Consider the following 22,662-nt stretch of genomic DNA (forward strand, 5'->3'; position numbering starts at 1 on the left):
TATAGGCGACTGTTACCACTTTCCATCAAGTGGACTTTTAGCTTGATTGCCATTCTAAGTTGTATAAAAAAAAAATATTATGGGACCTTTAACTAAAAGAAATAAATAAGCATTAATAATTTCTAATCAAGAATATGTAATAAACTAAGTTTTTCACGAATCAGTCATAATAAAGTATCTTTTTTTTAAATTAATTAAACTACTCATGTATCTAATTTCATTGAAATCTATTTAACCGTTTAAATATGATTGAGTAACAAACATTGAAATATCTTTCACATTTTTATATTAGTAGGACTTTTATTGTTTCTAATTTGTGGCATTTATTGAAAATTGTAGATAAGTGCTATGTTCCTCTGTAAATAATAATATATTACCTATATTGTTCACAAAGGCGACGTGCTAAAGAAGGGTCAAATTAAAAGTACCCGTAACCGGCGAGCGTGTATGAAAAGATTGATGAATGTGGAAGAAGCGAAAGAGGTTTGTTTGAATCGAAGCATTTGGCGTTCCATTGTTTCTGCCTACCCTGAGACAGCACGCCTGTGCAGATATGTATGTATATATGTATTGTTCACAAAAATTAGTAGTCTTCTGTTTCTTTCTTTAGTTTTCTAAAATTCACTTTGCATGGAAAGAGACAAAAGACAACGTAAATCATATTATTTCTTATTCTAAGTTTTTATTGTCTATGGCAGCATTTAAAAAAGAAAAATATTGTTTTTAATATATAATTGCAAATGGCGGCAATGTACCTAGTTACCGCTCCTCCACTGTAATATTATAAAAAAGGAAATTGTCTTTATTTATTTTATTAATCACATACAATATTATTCCTGTGAAATAATTAAATAAATAATTTAAGGAATAGACTCATCTAATTTAAGTACAAGCTTTAGCTTTTACAATTACAGAGTTAGCGCACAAAGCGATTTTGACTGTTACCAGACGTGTCTGTCTCGAACTAACCAATTTACTATAACTAAGTCTGATTAATTCTGATATTGAATTATTATTGACATCTCTAACAATTGTTTTATAATAAATAATTAATAAATATACATAATAGAACTAAAAATCTACATTACTTTAAAAATGTGTTCCACGAAAAAGGGCTATTTCATTGTTTTTATGCAACATAGAATGGCAAACTAGCTAATGACCCACCTGATAGAAAGTGGTAACCGTCGCATAAAGACATGAGCTGTACCATGGAAATAACATTTTCGCCCATAATACCCTGCTTTACGGTAGAAACACGAATGGGACAGAGATGACCAAGTAAACGACTTTTGTACAAAGTGGCCCTCTAATAGAATTGTGGTAAAATACATACACATACAGTTATACTCGTATTAATTTAAAAATTAAACTATGCAAGTGGTTTTATTGAAACTTCTATGGAACAAGTCTGTATATCCTTTGAAAAAGAATCTTTCAAATCAGTTTATAACTGACGGAGTTGGAGGAAAAGGGATTGTTAGTAATGGAGACTGAGAATCCCATTGCTAGTAATATACCCAACCAGGTCGACCTCCTCGCGGTTCCCCCTGGAAACTATCATGGTTACTTCCTGATGAATTCATCATGATGGGCTAACTGACCTGTTTTCATTCTCATCTATCACCCTTCACTGGTGCTCCGCCAGCGTATCCCGTTAGCGCAGGCGGGGTTACCATATCATTTTAACCCATAAAAAAAAATATAAACACCAATCTGTGCTTACATTTAAATATTATGATTTATGAATGTACATATATATGTATATATATAGTGATTCACAGCTTTTACACCTGGGGCATATTGTGAACCAGCATTACGATTTAGCTGTGCTGAGCTAGTCTTTGTTTTTTTTTTTAACAAATCACACAGATTGAGCTAGCCCCTAAGTAAGTTCGAGACTTGTGTTATGGGATACTAACTCAACGATACTATATTTATAATAGATACATATATAGATAAACATCCAAGACCCAGGCCAATCAGGAAAAGATCATTTTTTGTCCACGTCGCAGGCAGGCGTGTTGACCGCTGCGCCACGGAGGACGACAAATCCCTTCCCTTACTAGTTCCTATCAAGAGACTCGTCTGCCTGTGTTTACCAATATAAAAAAGAGAATAGTAGCAAGAATTGACATCAATTGCCTAAGAATAAGAATGGAAAATGTTAAATTAAATACGATGTCGCTTCCCCTTGAGAGTCTGAAGTGAAGTGCGCCAGGCGCCTACTTTTATTTTATAAGCAAACATTTAAAAATCTACAGAAATGTTAAGTTTTTTTTATGCGACTTAGAATGGCAAACAAGCTGACGGCCCACCTGATGGAAAGTGGTAACCGTCGCCTATAGACATGAGCAGTACCATGGACATAACAGAGTATACTGTTTCGCCTATGATACCCCCCACGCGTTGCCATTCATGACGACTCAGATGTTATTCCTCTGTACCTTGTAAATTCACTGCCATATCCCACCCTTCAAATCGAAACACAGCTATGCAAACACAACTGCTTCACGGTTAAAACACGAATGAGACAGAGGTACCCAAGCAATCGACTTTTGTACAAAGTCTCCCTCTGGTATGATGATGAAGGATAAATAAATTATAAGGTCGCCCATTGTTTTCTCATTGTGATTATTTCTTGTAATTATTTATATTTATAAAAAGTTTACTATTGTAATCTTTTGGAGGAAACAATAAAGAGTATGTATCTATCTATCAATAATGGTAAATAAATAAATACATAATAGAATTGATCATATTAAAATTACCACATTTATAACACGAGACTATTATTTCTCTTAAAATGAACATTCTTTATAAGCATGGCTTTTACATAATTTAAAGGCAGATATGTATACCTATTTGATTTCCATACTCTAACGAAAGCTATTATCATATACGTGCGCCCACATATCTATTACAATGAAATAAACAATTTCCTAAAAAAATATTCGCCTAGTTTCCTTCTGAAGGAACCCCGTCCCGGCCTTTACCGGACTTGGGATCCAGAAATTAATTTTCTATGAATAGGAAACCACTGATATTGCTTTATCGTTCACTGATTCCCAATTGATAATGGCTTCTTCTTTATTACATTAGGATATTAAAATATTTCTAATGATCCTCGACATACGATGTGAATTTTTTACTTGAATAAATGCCTATTTTATAATAATAGTCAAGAAATACGCGTTAAAGATAATTATTTTAATTGAAATACTGCTACTAACTGTGTAAGAGTGTCTCCCTCTAGTGTTAATGGATGATAATGGAATGGTAACCCCACCTGTGCTATCGGTATACACTGATTGGATAGGATAGTGAAGGATGATAGGTGAAACAAGTTTTTTTTAATGGATGATAATGGAATAGTAACCCCACCCGCGCTATCGGTATACACCGGCGGGGCACCAGTGAAGAATGATAGGTGAGGATGAAGTAAGTCAGTTAGCCCATCGTGACGAATTCAACAAGAATTGTTCACGATGGTTTCTAGGGGAAACCACGTGGAGGTCGACCTAATAAGGTATATTGCTAGCAATGAGGCTGTCAAACTCCATTGCTAACAATCCTTTTTACCCCAGGTGAAATAGGTAAGTTAGCCCACTAGGATACATTTTTTTTTATGCAACTTAGAATAGCAATCAAGGTAACGGCCTACTTGATGGAAAGTGGTAACCGTCGCCTATAGACATGAGCAGTACCATTAACATAACAGAGTATACTGTTTCACCCATGATACCCCCATGCGTTGCCATTCTTGAGGACGTAAGTCTTAGGTAAATTCAACAATAATTAATCATAATGGTTTCCAAGACCGTTTAGTGGTTGTCCTAGTAAAGTATATTGTTTTTTAAAAATACAAGAAAAGAACGAGCATCCGTCTCACTTTAGGCACAGTAGTTGCCACGCTTGGCAGATGGTACCTATGATCTTATAATTTTAAAGTACGCTGTTACCAATTCATTCATTAGAACGTACCAATTTCATTAATTGAAGCTGTCAGCGGACAATAAAGCGTTGTCATCGTTATTAAAACAAGTTCTTAGTTATTTTTGTTATATTATCAAACAAGCATTTGCTGCGATAATATAATAGTGATATATAATACAAAATTACATAACTATTCTGTGGACGCAGCTAAAGAGACACGTATTTTTATTCATAATAGCGAATTTATTATTCAAAGCTCTATAAATCCATATAATATGGTTAAGGTGGAAGTGCAGCAAGGCTGGTTGGAAGGAGAACAACTGGAAACGAGCACTGGTGATGGGAAGTACTACAGTTTTAAAGGAATACCGTACGCAGCGCCGCCCGTCGGTAAATTGAGGTTTAAGGTTAAAAACTTTTTTATAAAATTCAATCAGTCCATTATTTTATTTACAAATGAATGAATGAGTATACTTTTATGCATATGAGTATAGTCGAATTTCACTACATAGTATAAAACAAAGTCGCTTCTCATCTGTCTGTCCCTATGTATGCTTATATCTTTAAAACTACGCAACGGATTTTGATGCGAATTTTTAATAGAGTGATTCAAGAGGAAGGTTTATGTGTATAATATATTCATAATATAATATAGAAACACTAATAATTTTAGAGGTTTCTAATGTGATGCGATGTAATGTGCACACATGCGAAGTCGGGGCGGGTCGCTAGTATAATATAAATTGTATTAACCATTACATAACAATACCATACAAAAAAAAGAATATCAATGTTTCATTTGACTTAATTCATCCATTACATTTTCTTTCAAAATCTATAATCCATTACTAACAATCAATTGGCATGTTTCGCATAACCATTAAACTTCGATGCAAATGCATTAACATGGTATTCTTGGCATAATTATATGGAATCTTGATACCATGCAATAATATCGTACCTTAGTAATAGAATTTTATAATAAAACTTTGGAACCACATAGGATTCATTTGTTTCGAAGAATATTATTAAAAGAGATTAAGCTAAGCCTAATCTAAACCATATATTATATACACAATGAACTAGTTTTTAAACTACTTTCTTAAACACAATGATTAAATTTTTACTTTAAATGAATTTTATGTTCGCAAACCATACTCATAACTTGTTTCAGGCGCCACAACCACCTCTGCCATGGGATGGTGTCAGGAAAGCTACAAAACATGGACCCATTTGTACTCAATACAACATTCTTACAAATGAATATCTCCCCGGCAGTGAAGACTGCCTCTATCTCAATATTTATACTCCTGAGATTAAGCCTCCAAAACCATTACCGGTCATGTTCTTCATCCATGGTGGCGCCTTCAAAAGTGGATCAGGAAATGACGATTACTACGGCCCTGATTTTCTTGTAAGCCATAACGTTGTTTTAGTTACTATTAACTACAGGCTCGAAGTCTTGGGATTCTTATGCCTCGACACACCAGAGGTCCCTGGAAACGCTGGCTTGAAAGACCAAGCCTTAGCTCTGAAATGGGTCAATCAAAACATAAGACAATTTGGAGGCGATCCAAATAATATCACGATCTTTGGAGAAAGCGTTGGTGGGGCTTCCACTATCTTTCATGTTCTATCGCCTTTATCAAAAGGACTGTTCCAAAGAGCTATATCAATGAGCGGTGTGCCATCTTGCGACTGGGCGTTATCATTTGAACCTAGAAAGAAAGCGTTTATTCTTGGAAAACAATTAGGCTTCGACACCAATGACGCCGATAAACTATTGGAGTTCCTTCAAAGCGTTCCAGTTGAGAAACTCGTCGACACAAACCCTTCTGTATTGGCTTTCGAGAATGTCACATTGAACATATTAAAGACGTATCATTTCACGTTTGTAGTTGAAAAAGATTTTGGCCAAGAACATTTCCTTACAGAAACTCCGGCGAATGTTGTCAAAACAGGAAAAACGAACAATGTTGACATTCTTATAGGTTACACAAGTCAAGAGAGTTTGATCGCGCTCAAACTTTACGAAAGTTCTTTACTCAAAGAATACGATAGGTGGGACGAGTTATTTGTTCCGAGAGAAATTTTACTGGAAGGCACGCCTAAGAAAATTTTGGAAATCTCAAAACGTATACACGAACATTACTTTGGGAGGAAATTAATTAATTTGGAAACTATGAAGGAGTTTATTGATTACTCCTCGGAGTGTAATTTCACATATGATATTTGCAGATTTATCAAAAATTACTCGAGATATATCAAGACGTCTAAACTATATGTATACAAATTTTCTTGTACATCGGAACGAAATCTTTATGGTAATGAAGGTGCCAAATATGGCATATCAGGAGCGGCACATTTAGATGATCTTATGTATTTATTCGACGCGAAATCTCTGAATCTAAAGAGTGATAAAAATAGTAAAGCCTATAAAATGATAAAGCAAACTTGCACGCTGTTTACCAACTTCGCAAAATACGGGTAAGTATTATTGTAAATATACTTTGAAGCCCTCGATGGTTCAGTCATAGCTTTGTTGAGGATTTTTTTAACACATTTTATCTTTTATTTTACTATCCTTAACTCCAAAAATATGTCTCGCTAATAAGGTGATATAACCTTTTATAACGACGATAACCAAATAGCATAGTATAGTGTTTGTTTCTACTTTTTCTTCTTTTGCTCGTCAGTATAGTATGCTGAATTCCTTTAGTTGACACTAAGGACACCTGAGGATGATAAGAAAGTTATATTTCTCTCTATTATTATTATTTATTTCTCTATTAGTTATTTATTTATTAACTCTATCACATAGAATTGCTCGTAAAATACTTAATATTATAATCGTCATCATTATTATAATTATAACCTATCCATTTTGTCCACTTTTGAGCATAGATCTCCTTTATATTATACCACAAAGTGCGGTACTGATGAACACTGTAATCATTAGGTAAAAACAGTAAGCATTTGAGAGCAGGAGACAGTGTGGTACGTCACACCAAAAAATATATGAATTCATTATCGTCATATATATATATATATATATATATATATATATATATATATATATATATATATATATATATCACGTGTTACAATGTTTGTCAACATCAAAAATAAATTCCCGAAAAGAAATAATTTAAGATTGTGCTCTATAAAAAAATCGACTTCAATTGTGTCTAACTCAGTTATTTTGATTTAAAAACTAAACTACTAAACCGATTTTGATGATTTTTTATGAGACTAATCTGTAAGTCTTTAAGATAAAAAAAGAATATTCCAAATCGGTTTACAACTGACAACGTTATGGGGCAACAAACATGAAAAAGAAACATACAACCGAATTCAGTACCTCTTTCTCTTTGAAGTTAGTTAAAAATGGCCCCAGTAGGTGGCGGTAAGAGCAAAATAACGTTTTTCTAGATCAGCTAGAGTACTGTGCAATTATATGTTTACATTAAGATAACAATTATCAGTTTAACAATTTGCCAGTCATGGCAACAGGTGATTAGTAACGATAAACTCTTGTGATTACAGTTCCTTGTTTGTCGTCGTTCGATCAGTAAAATTATTCTGATATTGTTGCTCGTAATTGTAAATTTGTAATTAGGTATTTTAAATTTTCGTCCTATTTAATTAATTAATTAATATTATATAATAAATATAATAATATACACACATTAAATACACTATCGTGACTTAGCGCGACGAAAAATTATTGTTATGTACATATCTCCTTCTTCATTGCCGACGTTTCGACGTAGATTCTACCAACGTTTACGTGTTTTTCGTTGCGTTAAGTTCCGATAGTGTATTTAAATATATTTATAATTTGTTATAACCTACTAATACGTACGGTGTACTAATGAAGTACTGCCTTCTGTCTCTCTCTCACTCGCTCAGTTTTTATATGTAGATTCTGAAACAACGCGGTTTCAGAGATGTTTTCTCCCACGAACACTAAGATTATGGAATGAGCTCCCTGCCGAGGTTTTCCCAAAAGACTACAGCATGGGGTTCTTCAAAAGGGGGGTAAAGAGGTTTCTTCAGGGTCGCAACGCGCGCGTAATACCCCTGGTATTGCAGGCATTCATAGGCTACGGTAACCATTTACCTTCAGGTGTGCCATATGCTTGTTTGCCACCTCAGTGGTATAAAAAAAAACTTATTGCATTCCATAATGTGGTTGGTGGATAACATTTCAATTTTAATTATGGACACAGCAAATACGAGAGAGTAGGACAACCTTTTTTTTTTTCACTTTAGAAATAGTTTCTGAATCTGTTATAATGTTATCCAGTCATTGAATTTTTTTATTTTTATATATTACCAAATAACCATCAGGAATAATCTTTTATTAGCGCAGTTTCATTACATTACAGAAATCCAACACCGGACTCGTCACTTGGCATCACATGGAAGCCGTACGACAGCAGTCAGGATAACTACTTGAATATAGACGAGAAACTAACGCCCGGTACCCAGTTGGACGCAGAAATGTTTAATTTCTGGAAAGGAATTTATGAATACGCAGGAATAGAGTTCTAATTGCGTCATTTCACCGCCATATCTTTTAAAAGTGAAGAGGCATCCATAAAACACGTACTAATGTTAAAAAAAAATATTCAGACTCTCTTCTGACTGAGATTTGGTGAAAATATACCCATTTTCATATTCTTTTTATATTATTATCAGCACCGTACAACTGCCATAAACTAAAATTTCATCCCAACCGTCTGGACGAGTGGCGGTCCTCCACCGTGCGTTTTTCAAGGCACTTTCTTCCACGCACAACCACTCTTTGGAATCAACATCCAGCAGCAAAATTTCCGAACTGATACGACAACATGACCTTCAAGAAAAGAGCATATTCCTTTTTAAAAGCAGCGCACCTGCAATGCCGTTAGTGTGATCATGGGCGGCGGTAGTCACTTACCACCAGGTGAGCCGCATGCTCGTTTGCCCCCCGTGTTGTAAATAAAAAAAAAATATTAAATTGACATATTGATATAATTTGCTTGATTTACTGTAATAAAATAAGATGACAATAAACGTGGACGTTAATTTTATTTATATCCTTCCACACAAATTAAAAATACATGAAATACGTCGTTTCCCATCATCTGTATGCTTAGGTCTTTTAAACAACGCAACAGATTTTAATGCGATTTTCATCAACAAATAGAGTAACTCAAGAGTCCTTTTTTTATACAACTTAGAATAGAATGGAACAGAGGTACTCAAGCAATCGACTTTTGTACAAAGTCTCCCTCTGTAAAGTACCTCTGTCCCATTCATGTTTCAACCGTGAAGCAGTTGTGTTTGCATGGCTGTGTTTCGGTTTGAAGGATGGGATATCGCGTGAATTTACAAGGTACAGAGGAATAACATCTGAGTCCTCAGGAATGGCAATGCATGGGGGATATCATAGGCGAAACAGTATACTCTGTTATGTCCATGCTACTGCTCATGTCTATAGGTGACGGTTACCACTTTCCATCAGGTGGACCGTCAGCTTGTTTGCCATTTTTTTTTTATTTATTTATTCATTAGTACAAATATGTGTATATGGCGGACTTAATGCTAAAAGCATTCTCTCCCAGTCAACCATAGGGAAGTGTCAGAATACTCGAATGCGGTACTACTAATTATTGATATACATACATACTAAAATTACATATATAAACGAATATATGAATAACAAATATACTTACACATATATGATATATACTATATTATACACGAAATTGAGAATAACATAAAGCACTTATTTTCTAAGTTGTATAAAAAAAAAACTCCAGAACGACAGGTCGGATTTGAAAAATTATTTTTGCATTTGATAGTTAATTTCTCGTGGAAGGTTATAGGTTATGTAAAATCACGGTAAGAATACGGACAAAGCGGCAGGACACGACTAGTTTAGTAAACATAAAAGACGAAGAAGAATATAAGTTACTTTTTATTTCGGTCAATCAACATACCCCCAGTTACGTAAACTAAAATCAAGTCATAGGTAAAATAGGGACTTATTGTAAATCTGTGGCCCCTTTCTACGATAAAAAGGTCCCCCTTTTTGAAGTTGGTTAATAATTAATAACAAGACCCTCAGGAAGCATTGTGTACTAAATTAAATTTATAAAACAAGGCGTACGACTCAATTATGTATGTACTTACCCGTAAGTAATTATGCTATCACATATAAAACACCAAGTTTAGTATTTCAAGTTTTAATAGCTTTTTAATGTAAAGCAAGCAATTTAACATCAAAAATAAATCATCATCATTGTTGAAGATTACAACCTTATTTATTTGAATAGCCAGAGGGAGACTTTGTACAAAAGTCGATTGCTTGGGTACCTCTGTCCAATTCGTATTTCTACCGTGAAGCAGTTGTGTTTGCATGGCTGTGTTTCAGTTTGAAGTTCGGCTTTTCCATATAAATATATATGACATATTTGTTACTTTAATTATTGTTTATTCTTTAATACCCATCTTGTATACCCTTTAACTATCTTTGTGTTTGTGTAAATAATTATGTAAAAAATACACTAGATTTCAGTATAGAAGAGAAATTTTAAATATGTTTCAGTAAATTTCAGTTTCGGTTTCAGCCGAAACTGAAACCAAGGCCGAAGGTTCTGTTTTGGCTGTAATATCTGTTTCGGTCGGACACTAGTTATTTATTCGGACGCCGTTATTTTATTTTTTATCGTTTTTGGATATATGTATATATACATCCAAATTTGTCGCTGCACAAATATACTTGTCCAATAAAAAACAGCCCATTTGTCGTATGTCGTTTTTTTTTTGGAAAAAAATCTATTTGTTTACATATTTTTATTTTAAATATAAATAAAAAAAATAACTTTAAATTCTTTGTTTTCAATTTGTCTTCCTGCTTACAACCTTGGACGTGAATATGTTAATTTATGTACATGACATATAAAAAATATACCTAACATAATTAGCAACAAAGTAATATGTTAAAAAACCCTTAACCTTCTAATTAAACTAGTTATGGATATACAAGTGGAACTGTTAGAAGTCAACATGTAGACTAACCCCGGGTTCCGTATACTATTTATCTTTATAACTTGTTACGTTTTATCGTTGTAAAAAATCTCAAAGTAAAGTTACATATATATATATATATATATATATATATATATATATATATATATATATATATATATATATATATATATATATACATACATACATACATATATATATAAGTATTTTCAAAGGTCAGTTTTTTAAGCAATTTTCAAAACGGTTCTACAAAACAAGTCACCTTTTAATGTCCTTGTTACGATATTTCGATTTATTTTTTGTTCCATTAATTTATAGTATTACATCATTGTTAGTTCTGTAATGGTCGTAATGGTCTATCATGTTTAGAAACTAGTTGTTTCTATATATATATATATATATATATATAACGATGTTTATCATCGACAACCTGACGAAATCTCTATGAGAGCTAAAGGAAAATCCTCGTTTCTCACAACCACGAAAATTTCATATATTTTTTTTTTATATTATTTCATATTCATGGTGCTGTACATGTATTTAGGCAGTGACTACCATTTTCCATTTACCAATCCAAATTGTATAAAAAATTAATGATAATACCTATTAAAAATGGGTGGAAGGGATTGTTAGTAATGCGGAGTACTAGTTACATTGATAACAATATACCTTATCAGGAGAGCACGTGGAGGTTTCCACGTGCTCTCCCTGGAAACCATCTTGTTCAATTCCTAACTGAGATGCCTTTTGGGGGGGGGAGAAGAGATTTTTATTAATAAGGATTAGTAGAACCGTGAAGCAGTTGTGTTTGCATGGCTGTGTTTCGGTTTGAAGGGTGGGATATGGCGTGAATTTACAAGGTACAGAGGAATAACACCTGAGTCCTCAGGAATGGCAAAGCATGGGGGATTTCATGGGCGAAACAGTGTACTCTATGTTCATGGTACTGCTCATGTCTATAGGCGACGGTTACCACTTTCCATCAGGTGGGCCATCAGCTTGTTTGCCATTCTAAGTTGTATAAAAAAAATCTAGCAATATACCCTGTTAAGTCGACCTCCTCGTGATTCCCCCTGGAAACCATCGTGATTGATTTATTGTTAGATCCGTCACGGTGGGCCAACCAACCTGCTTCATCCTCACCTATCATTCTTCACTAGTGCCTCGCAAGTGTATACCGATAGCACAGGCAGGGTTACCATTCCATTATCACCCATTAAAAAAAAGACCTGTCTTTTAATTCTTACCTATCATTCCTCACTGGTGCCCCGCCAGCGTCTACCGTTAGCGCAGGCGGGGTCACCATTGCATTATCATCATTTAAAAAAAAAACCTCTTAAAAAATTAAATACAAATTTATTAACTTAGTATAATTTGTGGATATAAAATAAAGTGAAACAATAAAACGGACAATATTTCTGCCTCTCTGTACAAGTGAACCCTAGAAACGTAATGCAATTATTAAGGTTACGTAAGTGCCTCTGCCAATACTATACTTGTATTCGAAACTCATTATGTACCCAGCTATTGTTGTGACAACACGTATAAATATAGTCTTATATTTATAAATATATCTTATATTAAATATTATAAATATATTAAATATATCTTATATTTATTATTATATAATTCTAAATGTGTTATTTAAAATGTTAACATCCATTTTATCTAATCATTGTTTAAATACACGCATATACGTATAGATAAGCGTATATTTTGTAATAAAATCTGTCTAAATCGAGATCTAAAAAAACTGTTATAAAATTGTCATAATCCAATAATTTGTAATTGTAATTGAAAATAATAAACCGTATCGGAGAGATATCGTCGCGTCTACATGATAACGTATTATTGTATATAAAACTAAGTTCTGTGTATCAATTTCATTATTAATTGGACATAGTTGTGAGTGTAAATTATTGATACAATGGCTAAGGTAAAAGTGCAGCAAGGCTGGCTGGAGGGAGAAGTCCTGGAAGCTTCTACTGGTGAAGGCAAATATTACAGCTTCAAAGGCATCCCGTACGCGGCGCCGCCAATTGGCAAATTGAGATTCAAGGTTTGATATTGTTGATATATGTAAATATATAATTTTTTTTTAATGGATGATAATGGAATGGTAACTCCACCCGCGCTATCGGTATACACCGGCGGGGCGCCAGTGAAGGATGAAGGTCAGGATGAAATAGGTCAGTTAGCCCATCGTGACGAATTCAACGAGAATTATTCACGATGGTTTCCAGGGGGAACCACGTGGAGGTCGACCTAACAAGACATTGCTAGCAATGGGGCTGTCAAACTCCATTGTTAACAATCCTTTTCCCCCCAATATATAATTATTGTATAGCCGTATCCCGTGGGTTTGTCCGCGTGAGTCAGCAAATATATATAGTATACTACGTACTATTTTTTTATGGGTTAAAATGGCATGGTAACCGGGCTGCGCTAACGGGATACGCTGGCGGAGCACCAGTGAAGGGTGATAGATGAGAATGAAAACAGGTCAGTTAGCCCCTCATGATGAATTCATCAGGAATTAACCATAATAGTTTCCAGGGAGAACGTACTACGTACTGAGTTAGGATACAACCTACTCATGTACAAAATTTTATTCAAATCCGTTCAGTAATTTTTGCGTGAAAGAGTAACAAACATCCACCGTTAGAAACTTTCGCATTTATTATATCAATACGCACTAGCTTTTACCCGCAACTTCGTCTGCGTGACTGCAATATTTTGATTGACCGAGACACATTGTAGCCTATTTTTTTAAACATAAAATTGTATATATATATATATTTAGCCATTAAAGTGTCAATATGTAATAGCAAACTTACAGTATATAAAATAGACTAAATGCTTAGTTATAATATATGCATATCCGTGCCTAAGTTTTATTTGCATCTACATAGCCTTACCAGAGGGAGACTTTGTACAAAAGTCATTTACTTGGGTACCTCTGTCCCATTCGTGTTTCTACCGTGAAGCAGTTGTGTTTGCATGGCTGTGTTTCAGTTTGAAGGGTGGGATATGACTTTTGTACAAAGTCTCCCTCAAAAATTATTGTATTGCAAACAAGTAATGTTTGCTCTACAAAAAAAAACTCCATTCGTACCTAAACACGAAAACATTGACATAACAGCGATAAAGGCCGAGATAACCTTACATTATAAACATTTTAATAGAGAACGCGGAGTCACGTATTCATTATTAACTTTTTTTTAATTTTTTTATACCACTGTGGTGGCAAACAAGCATACGGCCCACCTGATGGTAAGTGGTTACCGTAGCCTATGAACACCTGCAACACCAGAGGTATCACGCGTGCGTTGCCGACCCTGAAGAAACCTCTTTACTCCCCTTTTGAAGAACCCCATGCTGTAGTCTCTTGGGAAAACATCGGCAGGGAGCTCATTCCACAACCTGAGTGTTCGTAGGTTATTAAAAAACTGTTATTAAAAAAAAAAGCACTTATTGAACAAAGTCAATTACACACTAAACGATTACTTGAATGACAAATGTGCATGGTGTTAGTCGATCATGCACAAACTTTTAAAGATCATGTAATTTTAGACATAGTACATTAAAATAAATACACATAATGTTAACAGAGATTTAAAAGAGCGACTGTTGAGTTTCTTGCGGGCTTTTCTCGACAGATACTTTCCGATCCCTACATTCATAAGAAATGATTAATTCGAATTTACAATTACATTTTTTCATCCCAAGCAGTTTTTGCCCAAAAAAATTTACAGCCGCTTTAATTCTCACAAATTTACTTAATTAATATACAAAAACCATACAAGATTGAACCTTAACAAATGTAAAATTGCTGACTGTATCATATCAATCGTTAACTGTCCACTGCTGGACATAGGCTTCCCCTATAATGGTGGTTTTGCCAGTAGTTGCCACACTTAACAGGCGAGTTGGCGACCGCAGTTTGGTTTGGTAACGTTTAAAGAGGGACGCTGCTGCCTATCTCTCGACCATTAAGTTTCCTTAGTCGCCTCTTACGACACCCACGGAATAGGGAGAAGTGCTCTATTCCATGCCATGACCACACGGCAACTATTATCTGTATATGAACTAGTATAACAATTATGCCTATAAATAACTTTTAATTATACTTCACAGGCACCGCAACCTCCACTACCATGGGAAGGTGTAAGACAAGCTAAAGAATTCGGCCCTGAATGTTGGCAACAAGATATATTCACGAACGAATTGGTCCCTGGCAGTGAAGATTGTCTATACCTCAACATTTACACCCCTGATCTAAAGCCCTCTAAACCACTAGCAGTCATGTTGTTTATTCACGGAGGTGGCTTTAAAAGTGGATCGGGAAACGACAAGCATTACGGCCCTGATTTTCTCGTTAATCATAATGTCGTACTAGTAACTATAAACTACAGACTTGAAGTCTTGGGATTCTTGTGCTTGGACACTGAAGATGTACCTGGAAATGCTGCTTTGAAAGACCAAGCGTTCGCTATGAGATGGGTGAAAGAAAATATTTCACAGTTTGGAGGTGACCCTAATAATGTAACCATCTTCGGCGAAAGTGCCGGTGGAGCGTCTACTGCTCTACACATTGTATCACCATTGTCCCGTGGTCTATTTCAAAGAGCAATTCCGATGAGCGGTGTACCGTGTTGCGATTGGGCTCTCCCTTTTGAACCCAGGAGACGAGCTTTCTTACTTGGTAAACAGTTGGGCCTAGAAACAGATGATCCTAATAAACTTCTAGAATTTCTCCAAAGTGTTCCAGTTGAGAAACTCGTTAATACGAATCCTGCAATAATTAGTTTAGAATTAACAACAAACAATATAATTAAAATGTATCACTTCACGCCCGTGATCGAAAAAAATTTTGGTCAAGAGCATTTCTTAATAGAGACCCCAGAAGAGATTCTTAAGAAAGGAAAACAGAACAAAGTGGACGTTTTGATTGGTTACACGAGTAAGGAAATTTTAATAGGCCTTCCAGCTTTAGAGAACTTTTTGATAAAGGATTACAATAGATGGGAAGAATTGTTAATCCCTAGAGAAATCTTGTTGCAAGTTGCGCCCAAGAAGGTATTTGAAATATCGAAACTAATTCGTACTCATTACTTTGGTGGGAAGCCGATTGATCTAAATGTTATAAAGGAGCTGGTAAATTATTTATCAGACTGCACATTTACTTACGACGTTTATAGATATACTAACAGTTTGGTAAATCACGGAAAGTTAAAAGTATTCCTGTATAAATTCTCTTGCGTGTCAGAAAGGAATATTTATGGGAATCAAGGCGCTAAGTATGGTATATCAGGGGCATCCCATTTGGACGATCTCATGTACCTGTTCGACGCGAAACACGCAAACCTAAAGATTGATAGAGGCAGCAGATCCTATAAAATGGTGAAGCAAACTTGCACACTATTCAGTAATTTCGCAAAATACGGGTAAGTTTAAAAACCGTTATTTTGCCTCATAACTTAGTTTAAGTATTCATCATCAACATATCAGTCTTTAACTGTTCACTGTTAAATATGAACCTCCCCATTGAGGGGTTTGCCAATAGACGCCACGCTTGGCAGGCGGATTAGTAACCGCATTTAGGCTTTAGAGATGTTTTAATAGAGACGCTGCTGCCCATTCCTCAACCTCCATTAGTCCCCTCTTACGACACCCACGGGAAAGGAATGAGTAGCCTATTCTATGCCAGAACCACACTTATGTTCACTGGTATAATTATGTTCACTGACCGAGATAAAAAATGGCCTATATCCTTTTCCATTCCATATAGTATATATTTGTCAAATTTTATAGTGATTGGTTAAGCCGTTAAGGTGCTACAAAGTAACAAACAAACAATCTCACTATCACACTTATAACACTTATCACAGACATAGATCATTTATTCATAATTTGAACCACAAGACCAGTGTCAGTAAATTTATTCTTTATTGCACAATAAAACTTTGTACAAATGGCTAGCCTTTATGTAATTATGTCATTTCCATTACAAATTTGTCGTATTGTATTCTAATTTCGAGAACATTACGTTTTATATATAATAATAATAATAAAAATATTTCAAATACTGATTTAGAACAATAATAATCACGTCACTTCAATTTATTAATGCATTAATAAAATTCAGCATTAAAGATTTATTTATATTTTATTAGTTCTTCAACACTATAGAAGCCTTTCTCGATAAGCCAGTCTATCAGTTTCTATTTAAATGAATTTAGACTGCTTGTAACAGTTACACAGTTAGGAAATTTATTATATATATTTATTTATATATATATATATATATATATATATATATATATATATATATATATATATATACACACATATATATATATATATATATAAATTCATGTGTTAGATATACATGGATAAAATTCCTAATAACTACTAATATGTTCCCTTTACAATGAGCTTAATCCAAAAATAAAGGATTTCGATATTTTCAAGTATAAACTATTACATCACATTAGGAGCTATCACCAGAGGGAGATTTTGTACAAAAGTCGTTAGCTCGGGCACCTCTGTCCCATTCGTGTTTCTACCGTGAAGCATTTGTGTTTGCATGGCTGTGTTTTGGTTTGAAGAGTGGTGGTTAGATATGGCAGTGGATTTACAGGGTACAGAGGAATAACACCTGAGTCCTCCGGAATGGCAATGCATGGGAGTATCATGGACGAAACAATGTACTCTGTTATGTCCATGGTACTGCTCATGTCTATAGGCAACGGTTACCACTTTCCATCAGGTGGACCGTTAGCTTGTTTGGCATTCTAACTTGCATAAAAAATCTACATATCTTCTTTCTCTTTCTTACAGTAATATTCTTGTTACGAGTACAAATAATTTAAGTAATTCCATATTTTATAACATGATTATTATACAGCCAATGCTGTGTACAGGGGGGAAAGGGATTGTTAATGATGGAGACTGAGAATCCCATTGCTAGCAATATACCCAACCAGGTCGACCTCCTCGCGGTTCCTCCTGGAAACTATCATGGTTAATTCCTAATGAATTCATCATGATGGGCCAACTGGCCTGTTTTCATTCTCATCTATCACCCTTCACTGATGCTCCGCCAGCGTATCCCGTTAGCGCAGGCGAGGTTAACATACCATTTTCACCCATCAAAAAAAAATGCTGTGTACATCGCTTACTGGTATCCATATATTACCATGTCTATATTAAATGTTGTATTGTAACAAACTTTATATAACACTGTTGATATACCAATAAATACATAAATAAATAACTCGTAATCTAATCCTAAAAATAATGTCTTAACTAAATGATAGAAGATTAATCTGAAGCTAGAATCATTTAAGATTGAACGAGTACATAAGGACGTTTATTTACTATCTTAAATATTTACTATTTACACAGAGAATTAAATAAACAAGGAAATAAATATCGTTAATTATTTATATATTATTAAATTACCTTATTTAATTCAATAATGAGCAACGTCGGACATATTATTTTAATTTGTTTACATTTTATTAATAACTAGCGACCCGTCCCGGCTTCGCACGGGTGCAATACCGCACCGCTATGTCCCTGCATTTTAAATCTGTAATATCTTCGGAAATATTTAATTAAATTAAATGCTGTAAAGCGCTATATTAATCTATATTAAATGGACAATGTATTTAAGGTACGTAATTGGATAAAAATTAATGCTGTATTGCTTAAAATCACTTCATAAATAAGCCATTTTTTCCCGTAAAATGTAAAGGAAAAAAAAATAGTTATTGTGGATTATCCTTAAGAGATAGACATATATAATCACGGAATTTTTTGTTGACCTTTTTAAGGTGTATAATTCTATAGTACATTATTTTGATTTATCTGGTGAGGTTCAGTCGTCGTTTTCAATGTAAGCGCAAAAATGTGTTTATTTACGACATCACATTAGAAACCTCTAAATTTATCAGTGTTTCTCTACAATGTTATGCATGTATTATACATATAAACCTTCCTCTTGAATCACTCTATCAATTTAAAAAAAACGCTTCAAAATCCGTTGTGTAATTTTAAAGATTTAAGCATACATAGGGACGGACAGACAGCGACCGCGACTTTGTTTTATACTATGTACTGATTCGTTAGGTTTATTGTACTAATAAATAAAATGAAATCAAATCTCCCCCTCACGGTTATTGTCTTCTGTCTCGCTCGCTCACTCTTTTTATGTGGTGATTAATTAAAATATACTTTTTTGTTACCTCTTGATACCATCCACGCCATAAGGTAATAAACAAAAACTCACTTTTAAAATTAGTAAGGACTATTTGGCGATCTTGACGCTATGGCGATTTAACATACTGCCTTATATTTTATTGGTAGTGGATTCGATTCCTGTATTATACAATCATTTTTATACATGTATATTAACATTATAAATCTATTATGTAAGTAGGTTTACCCAAATCATGCCTAGACTTGCTTGTTCAAGAATACTGCATTTTATTATAGATTTTATCTGATATGAAATTTGTAACATTCGTTGTAACCATTTGTAACATTTTGTTTTTGTAATCTCTAATTTTTTTTTAAATATTTTACTAAAATAGGTGATATGTTGGAGTAGTCCATATTACTGATTATTTTTTTTATACAACTTAGAATTTCAAACAAGCTGACGGCCCACCTGATGGAAAGTGGTAACCGTCGCCTATAGACATGAGCAGTACCATGGACATATCAGAGTATACTGTTTCGCCCATGATACCCCCCATGCGTTGCCATTCCTGAGGAATCGGGTGTTATTCCTCTGTACCCAGTAAATTCACGCCATATCCCACCCTTCAAACCGAAACACAGCTTTGATTAGAATTATTTTGTTTAATACCGCTACCATTAATATGTGTGTGACTACCAACAAACAAAAGTTAATCAACATCATTACTATCAGAAATTCTAACATCTATTGCACTTTTGTTTAAAAAAAGTATTCTGTTTAATTTCTTGGCTGACTTTTCATTTGTAATTCATAAAAAAATGACTATTCATAAATACTTATAATTAATTTTACTTGAACAAAAATAATTTTGATCTATTAATCTCCAGATAAATAATATAATATTAAAAAAAGAAAAATATTTATTTGGCGCATATCAACAACAATTACAATTAAAACATAAACAATTATAAACTTAAAGGTAAAGAAAATACAGAAATATACTTATACCTGTCTATAGGCGACAGTTACCACTTTCCATCAAGTGGGCCGTCAGCTTGTTTGCCATTCTAAGTTGTATAAAAAAACCTAATTAATAATTTTGCAACCAAAATGGTCACCACTCAGCTATATCTTTAATACCAAACGCCTAAACGCTGATTTTCCGTGGAGCCAATAGGAGTGGTAGACGCTACCGAATAGACATATTAACTATTTGAGTACATATATAACTTTTATTATTATAATAATAATATTATTATTGTATTATTAAATATTATTAAACAATAAAATTTTTCAGTAATCCTACGCCGGACAACTCTCTTGGAGTGACTTGGAAGCCGTACGACGCAAAAACCAGAAGCTATATGGACATCGACGAGAAATTGACCCCAGGAAATAACATGGACGCAGACGTGATCGCATTCTGGAAGAATGTTTTCGACTTCGCAGGAGTAGAGTTTTAGGGATTTCATATACAAGGCTAATTGATGCGACAAGCACTATTTACCTACCACCACCAACTGGATCCATTTTTTCATATCCGGATAAATGTTATCCTCTTAACTTGCAGTAAACAACACAAATTTTTTCATTAACTAATATTATGATATGGAACTTTTATATATTTAAATTTAACAGACATTTTTTTTTTACAACACAGGAGGCAAACGAGCATGCGGCTCACCTGATGGTAAGTGACTACCGCCGCCCATGGTCACCAACAACACCTACGGCATTGCAGGTGTGCTGCCGGCCTTTTAAAAAGGAATATGCTCTTTTCTTGAAGGTTATGTTGTCGTATCGGTTCGGAAATACTGCTTCTGGAAGTTGATTCCAAAGAGTGGTTGTGCGTGGGAGAAAGTGCCTGACATATATATGTACATTACTTTTACGTCTAAAATCATTTACCTATACCCAGATATCTACCCTAAGCAATCTAGTTTTTAAACACAAATTGTTTATCTATTTCTTAGAAAAAGTAGTTCCCCTTTACACTATTTGGGCGGCGGTAGTCACTTACCATCAGGTGAGCCGCATGCTCGTTTGCCCCCTGTGTTGTAAAAAAGAAAAACTAAATTTTGCTGGTTTGGTTGGTTACTCTGTTTGGGTCATAGATTGTTATTTGCTCTTCTATTGCAGTTGTCTTATTTAATTGTTTTATATAGTAATATTTTATGTATTTAGTATGTATTTATTATAAATACATACTAAATACATAAATTATGTATATTATGTATAAATTTATTTATTTAATCTATTAGATGTATATTCATATCAATGTATTTATATACGTGATATTACTGCGTGAATTTACTGGGTACAGAGGAATAACACCTGAGTCCTCAGGAATGGTAACGCATGGGGGGTATCATGGACGAAACAGTATAATCTGTTATGTCCATGGCTGTAGCTCATGTCTATAGGCGACGGTTACCACTTTCCATCAGGTGGACCGTCAGCTTGTTCGCCATTCTAAGTTGTATATATAAAAAAAATGTTTAAATTATATGAATATATCAAGTGTCGCTTTATTTTTCCTAATGCACCGCCTACTTATTTCTCTGTTCGCCCAATGGCCGACTAGTAGAGAACACTGTCCGGTGTTAAGTATGCCAAATGTACATAGAATTTTACTGTGCATTAAAGTTTAAACAAATAAATAAATAAGGCATATAAAAAAAAAAAAACAATATTTTTTTAACAACGCCAATTCTCGTTGTTGCAAGTAATGAACATAATTTTAGTATCTCTACATCCATCCTTTTCAAATAAGAGATGCTGGAAAAGGATGGAGAATTAACTGGAAAGATCGAATTAGTAATGAGAAAGTCCAACTTAGGATTAAGGAAAAGAGACAAATTATAAGAACTATTGAGGTCAGTGTGGGAAAAAATATTATGACACTTGATACGACACGACGAACTTATGAACATTATAATAGAAGGTAACATAGAAGGAAGGATGGGAAAGGGGAGACCAAGATATAGTTACATCAGGTAAGTCAAGGAAAAAGTTGGTGCCATGTCGTGTTAAGTGGTGAAGAGACTCGCTGGAAATCGTAGTGAGTGTCAAAGAGCTTCACTGACAAGAGCGCAGCTCTTAAATAGGAATACTGACACTTAAGTACATACTGACGAATTTTACAAGTCGTATACGTATTGTTTGTGATACAGGACAAAAATTTGAACAGGTTTTAACTAAATATACATATTTATTTATTCTGTTACGATTGACGTCATCGTTTCTTGCGGAACAAAATCTAAAGTAAGCTCCATATTTCAAATACAAACTGAAGGCCTACCACGAAATGTTTTCCGAAATTTCAGAGCCGAACGAAACACAAATTTGACGTTAAAATTACATAATAAAAATATTAAAATATTATTCCTTTGGACTTTTATGGTAGGATTTATGACGAACGAAATGTTGAACTCCATTTACTGAGCCGATTTAGGTATGAACAAAAACACGAAATT

The 22,662-nt window shown here is 34.2% G+C and overlaps 2 protein-coding genes and 1 long non-coding RNA gene across 3 annotated transcripts in view; 2 read left to right on the forward strand and 1 right to left on the reverse strand.

Annotated features, from left to right (window-relative positions):
- Positions 1 to 22,662, reverse strand: part of LOC128201656 (uncharacterized) — a 107,476-nt gene that overhangs the window by 18,180 nt on the left and 66,634 nt on the right. The window lies entirely within an intron of this gene.
- Positions 4,070 to 9,303, forward strand: LOC113509809 (juvenile hormone esterase-like). Its single transcript, XM_026893234.3, has 3 exons — positions 4,070 to 4,343; positions 5,111 to 6,423; positions 8,328 to 9,303. Exons 1-3 carry the CDS (start codon positions 4,212 to 4,214, stop codon positions 8,491 to 8,493), a joined length of 1,611 nt encoding a protein of 536 aa, XP_026749035.2. The 5' UTR covers positions 4,070 to 4,211; the 3' UTR covers positions 8,494 to 9,303.
- LOC113509569 (juvenile hormone esterase-like) lies at positions 12,489 to 21,707 on the forward strand. Its single transcript, XM_026892907.3, has 3 exons — positions 12,489 to 13,036; positions 15,115 to 16,424; positions 20,484 to 21,707. The coding sequence occupies exons 1-3, from the start codon at positions 12,905 to 12,907 to the stop codon at positions 20,647 to 20,649; spliced, it is 1,608 nt and encodes a 535-aa protein (XP_026748708.2). The 5' UTR covers positions 12,489 to 12,904; the 3' UTR covers positions 20,650 to 21,707.

The sequence above is a fragment of the Galleria mellonella genome, unplaced genomic scaffold, assembly GCF_026898425.1.
Source record: "Galleria mellonella isolate WM207_F2 unplaced genomic scaffold, CSIRO_AGI_GalMel_v1 utg57, whole genome shotgun sequence".
NCBI lineage: Eukaryota > Metazoa > Arthropoda > Insecta > Lepidoptera > Pyralidae > Galleria > Galleria mellonella.

Excerpts from the sequence above, each read along its gene's own strand:
- LOC113509809 (XM_026893234.3), top strand. The coding sequence starts at position 4,212 with ATGGTTAAGGTGGAAGTGCAGCAAGGCTGGTTGGAAGGAGAACAACTG. Across the intron at positions 4,344-5,110 it reads TCGGTAAATTGAGGTTTAAG|GCGCCACAACCACCTCTGCC; the intron begins GTTAAAAACTTT and ends AACTTGTTTCAG. Across the intron at positions 6,424-8,327 it reads ACCAACTTCGCAAAATACGG|AAATCCAACACCGGACTCGT; the intron begins GTAAGTATTATT and ends ATTACATTACAG.
- LOC113509569 (XM_026892907.3), top strand. The coding sequence starts at position 12,905 with ATGGCTAAGGTAAAAGTGCAGCAAGGCTGGCTGGAGGGAGAAGTCCTG. Across the intron at positions 13,037-15,114 it reads TTGGCAAATTGAGATTCAAG|GCACCGCAACCTCCACTACC; the intron begins GTTTGATATTGT and ends TATACTTCACAG. Across the intron at positions 16,425-20,483 it reads AGTAATTTCGCAAAATACGG|TAATCCTACGCCGGACAACT; the intron begins GTAAGTTTAAAA and ends AAAATTTTTCAG.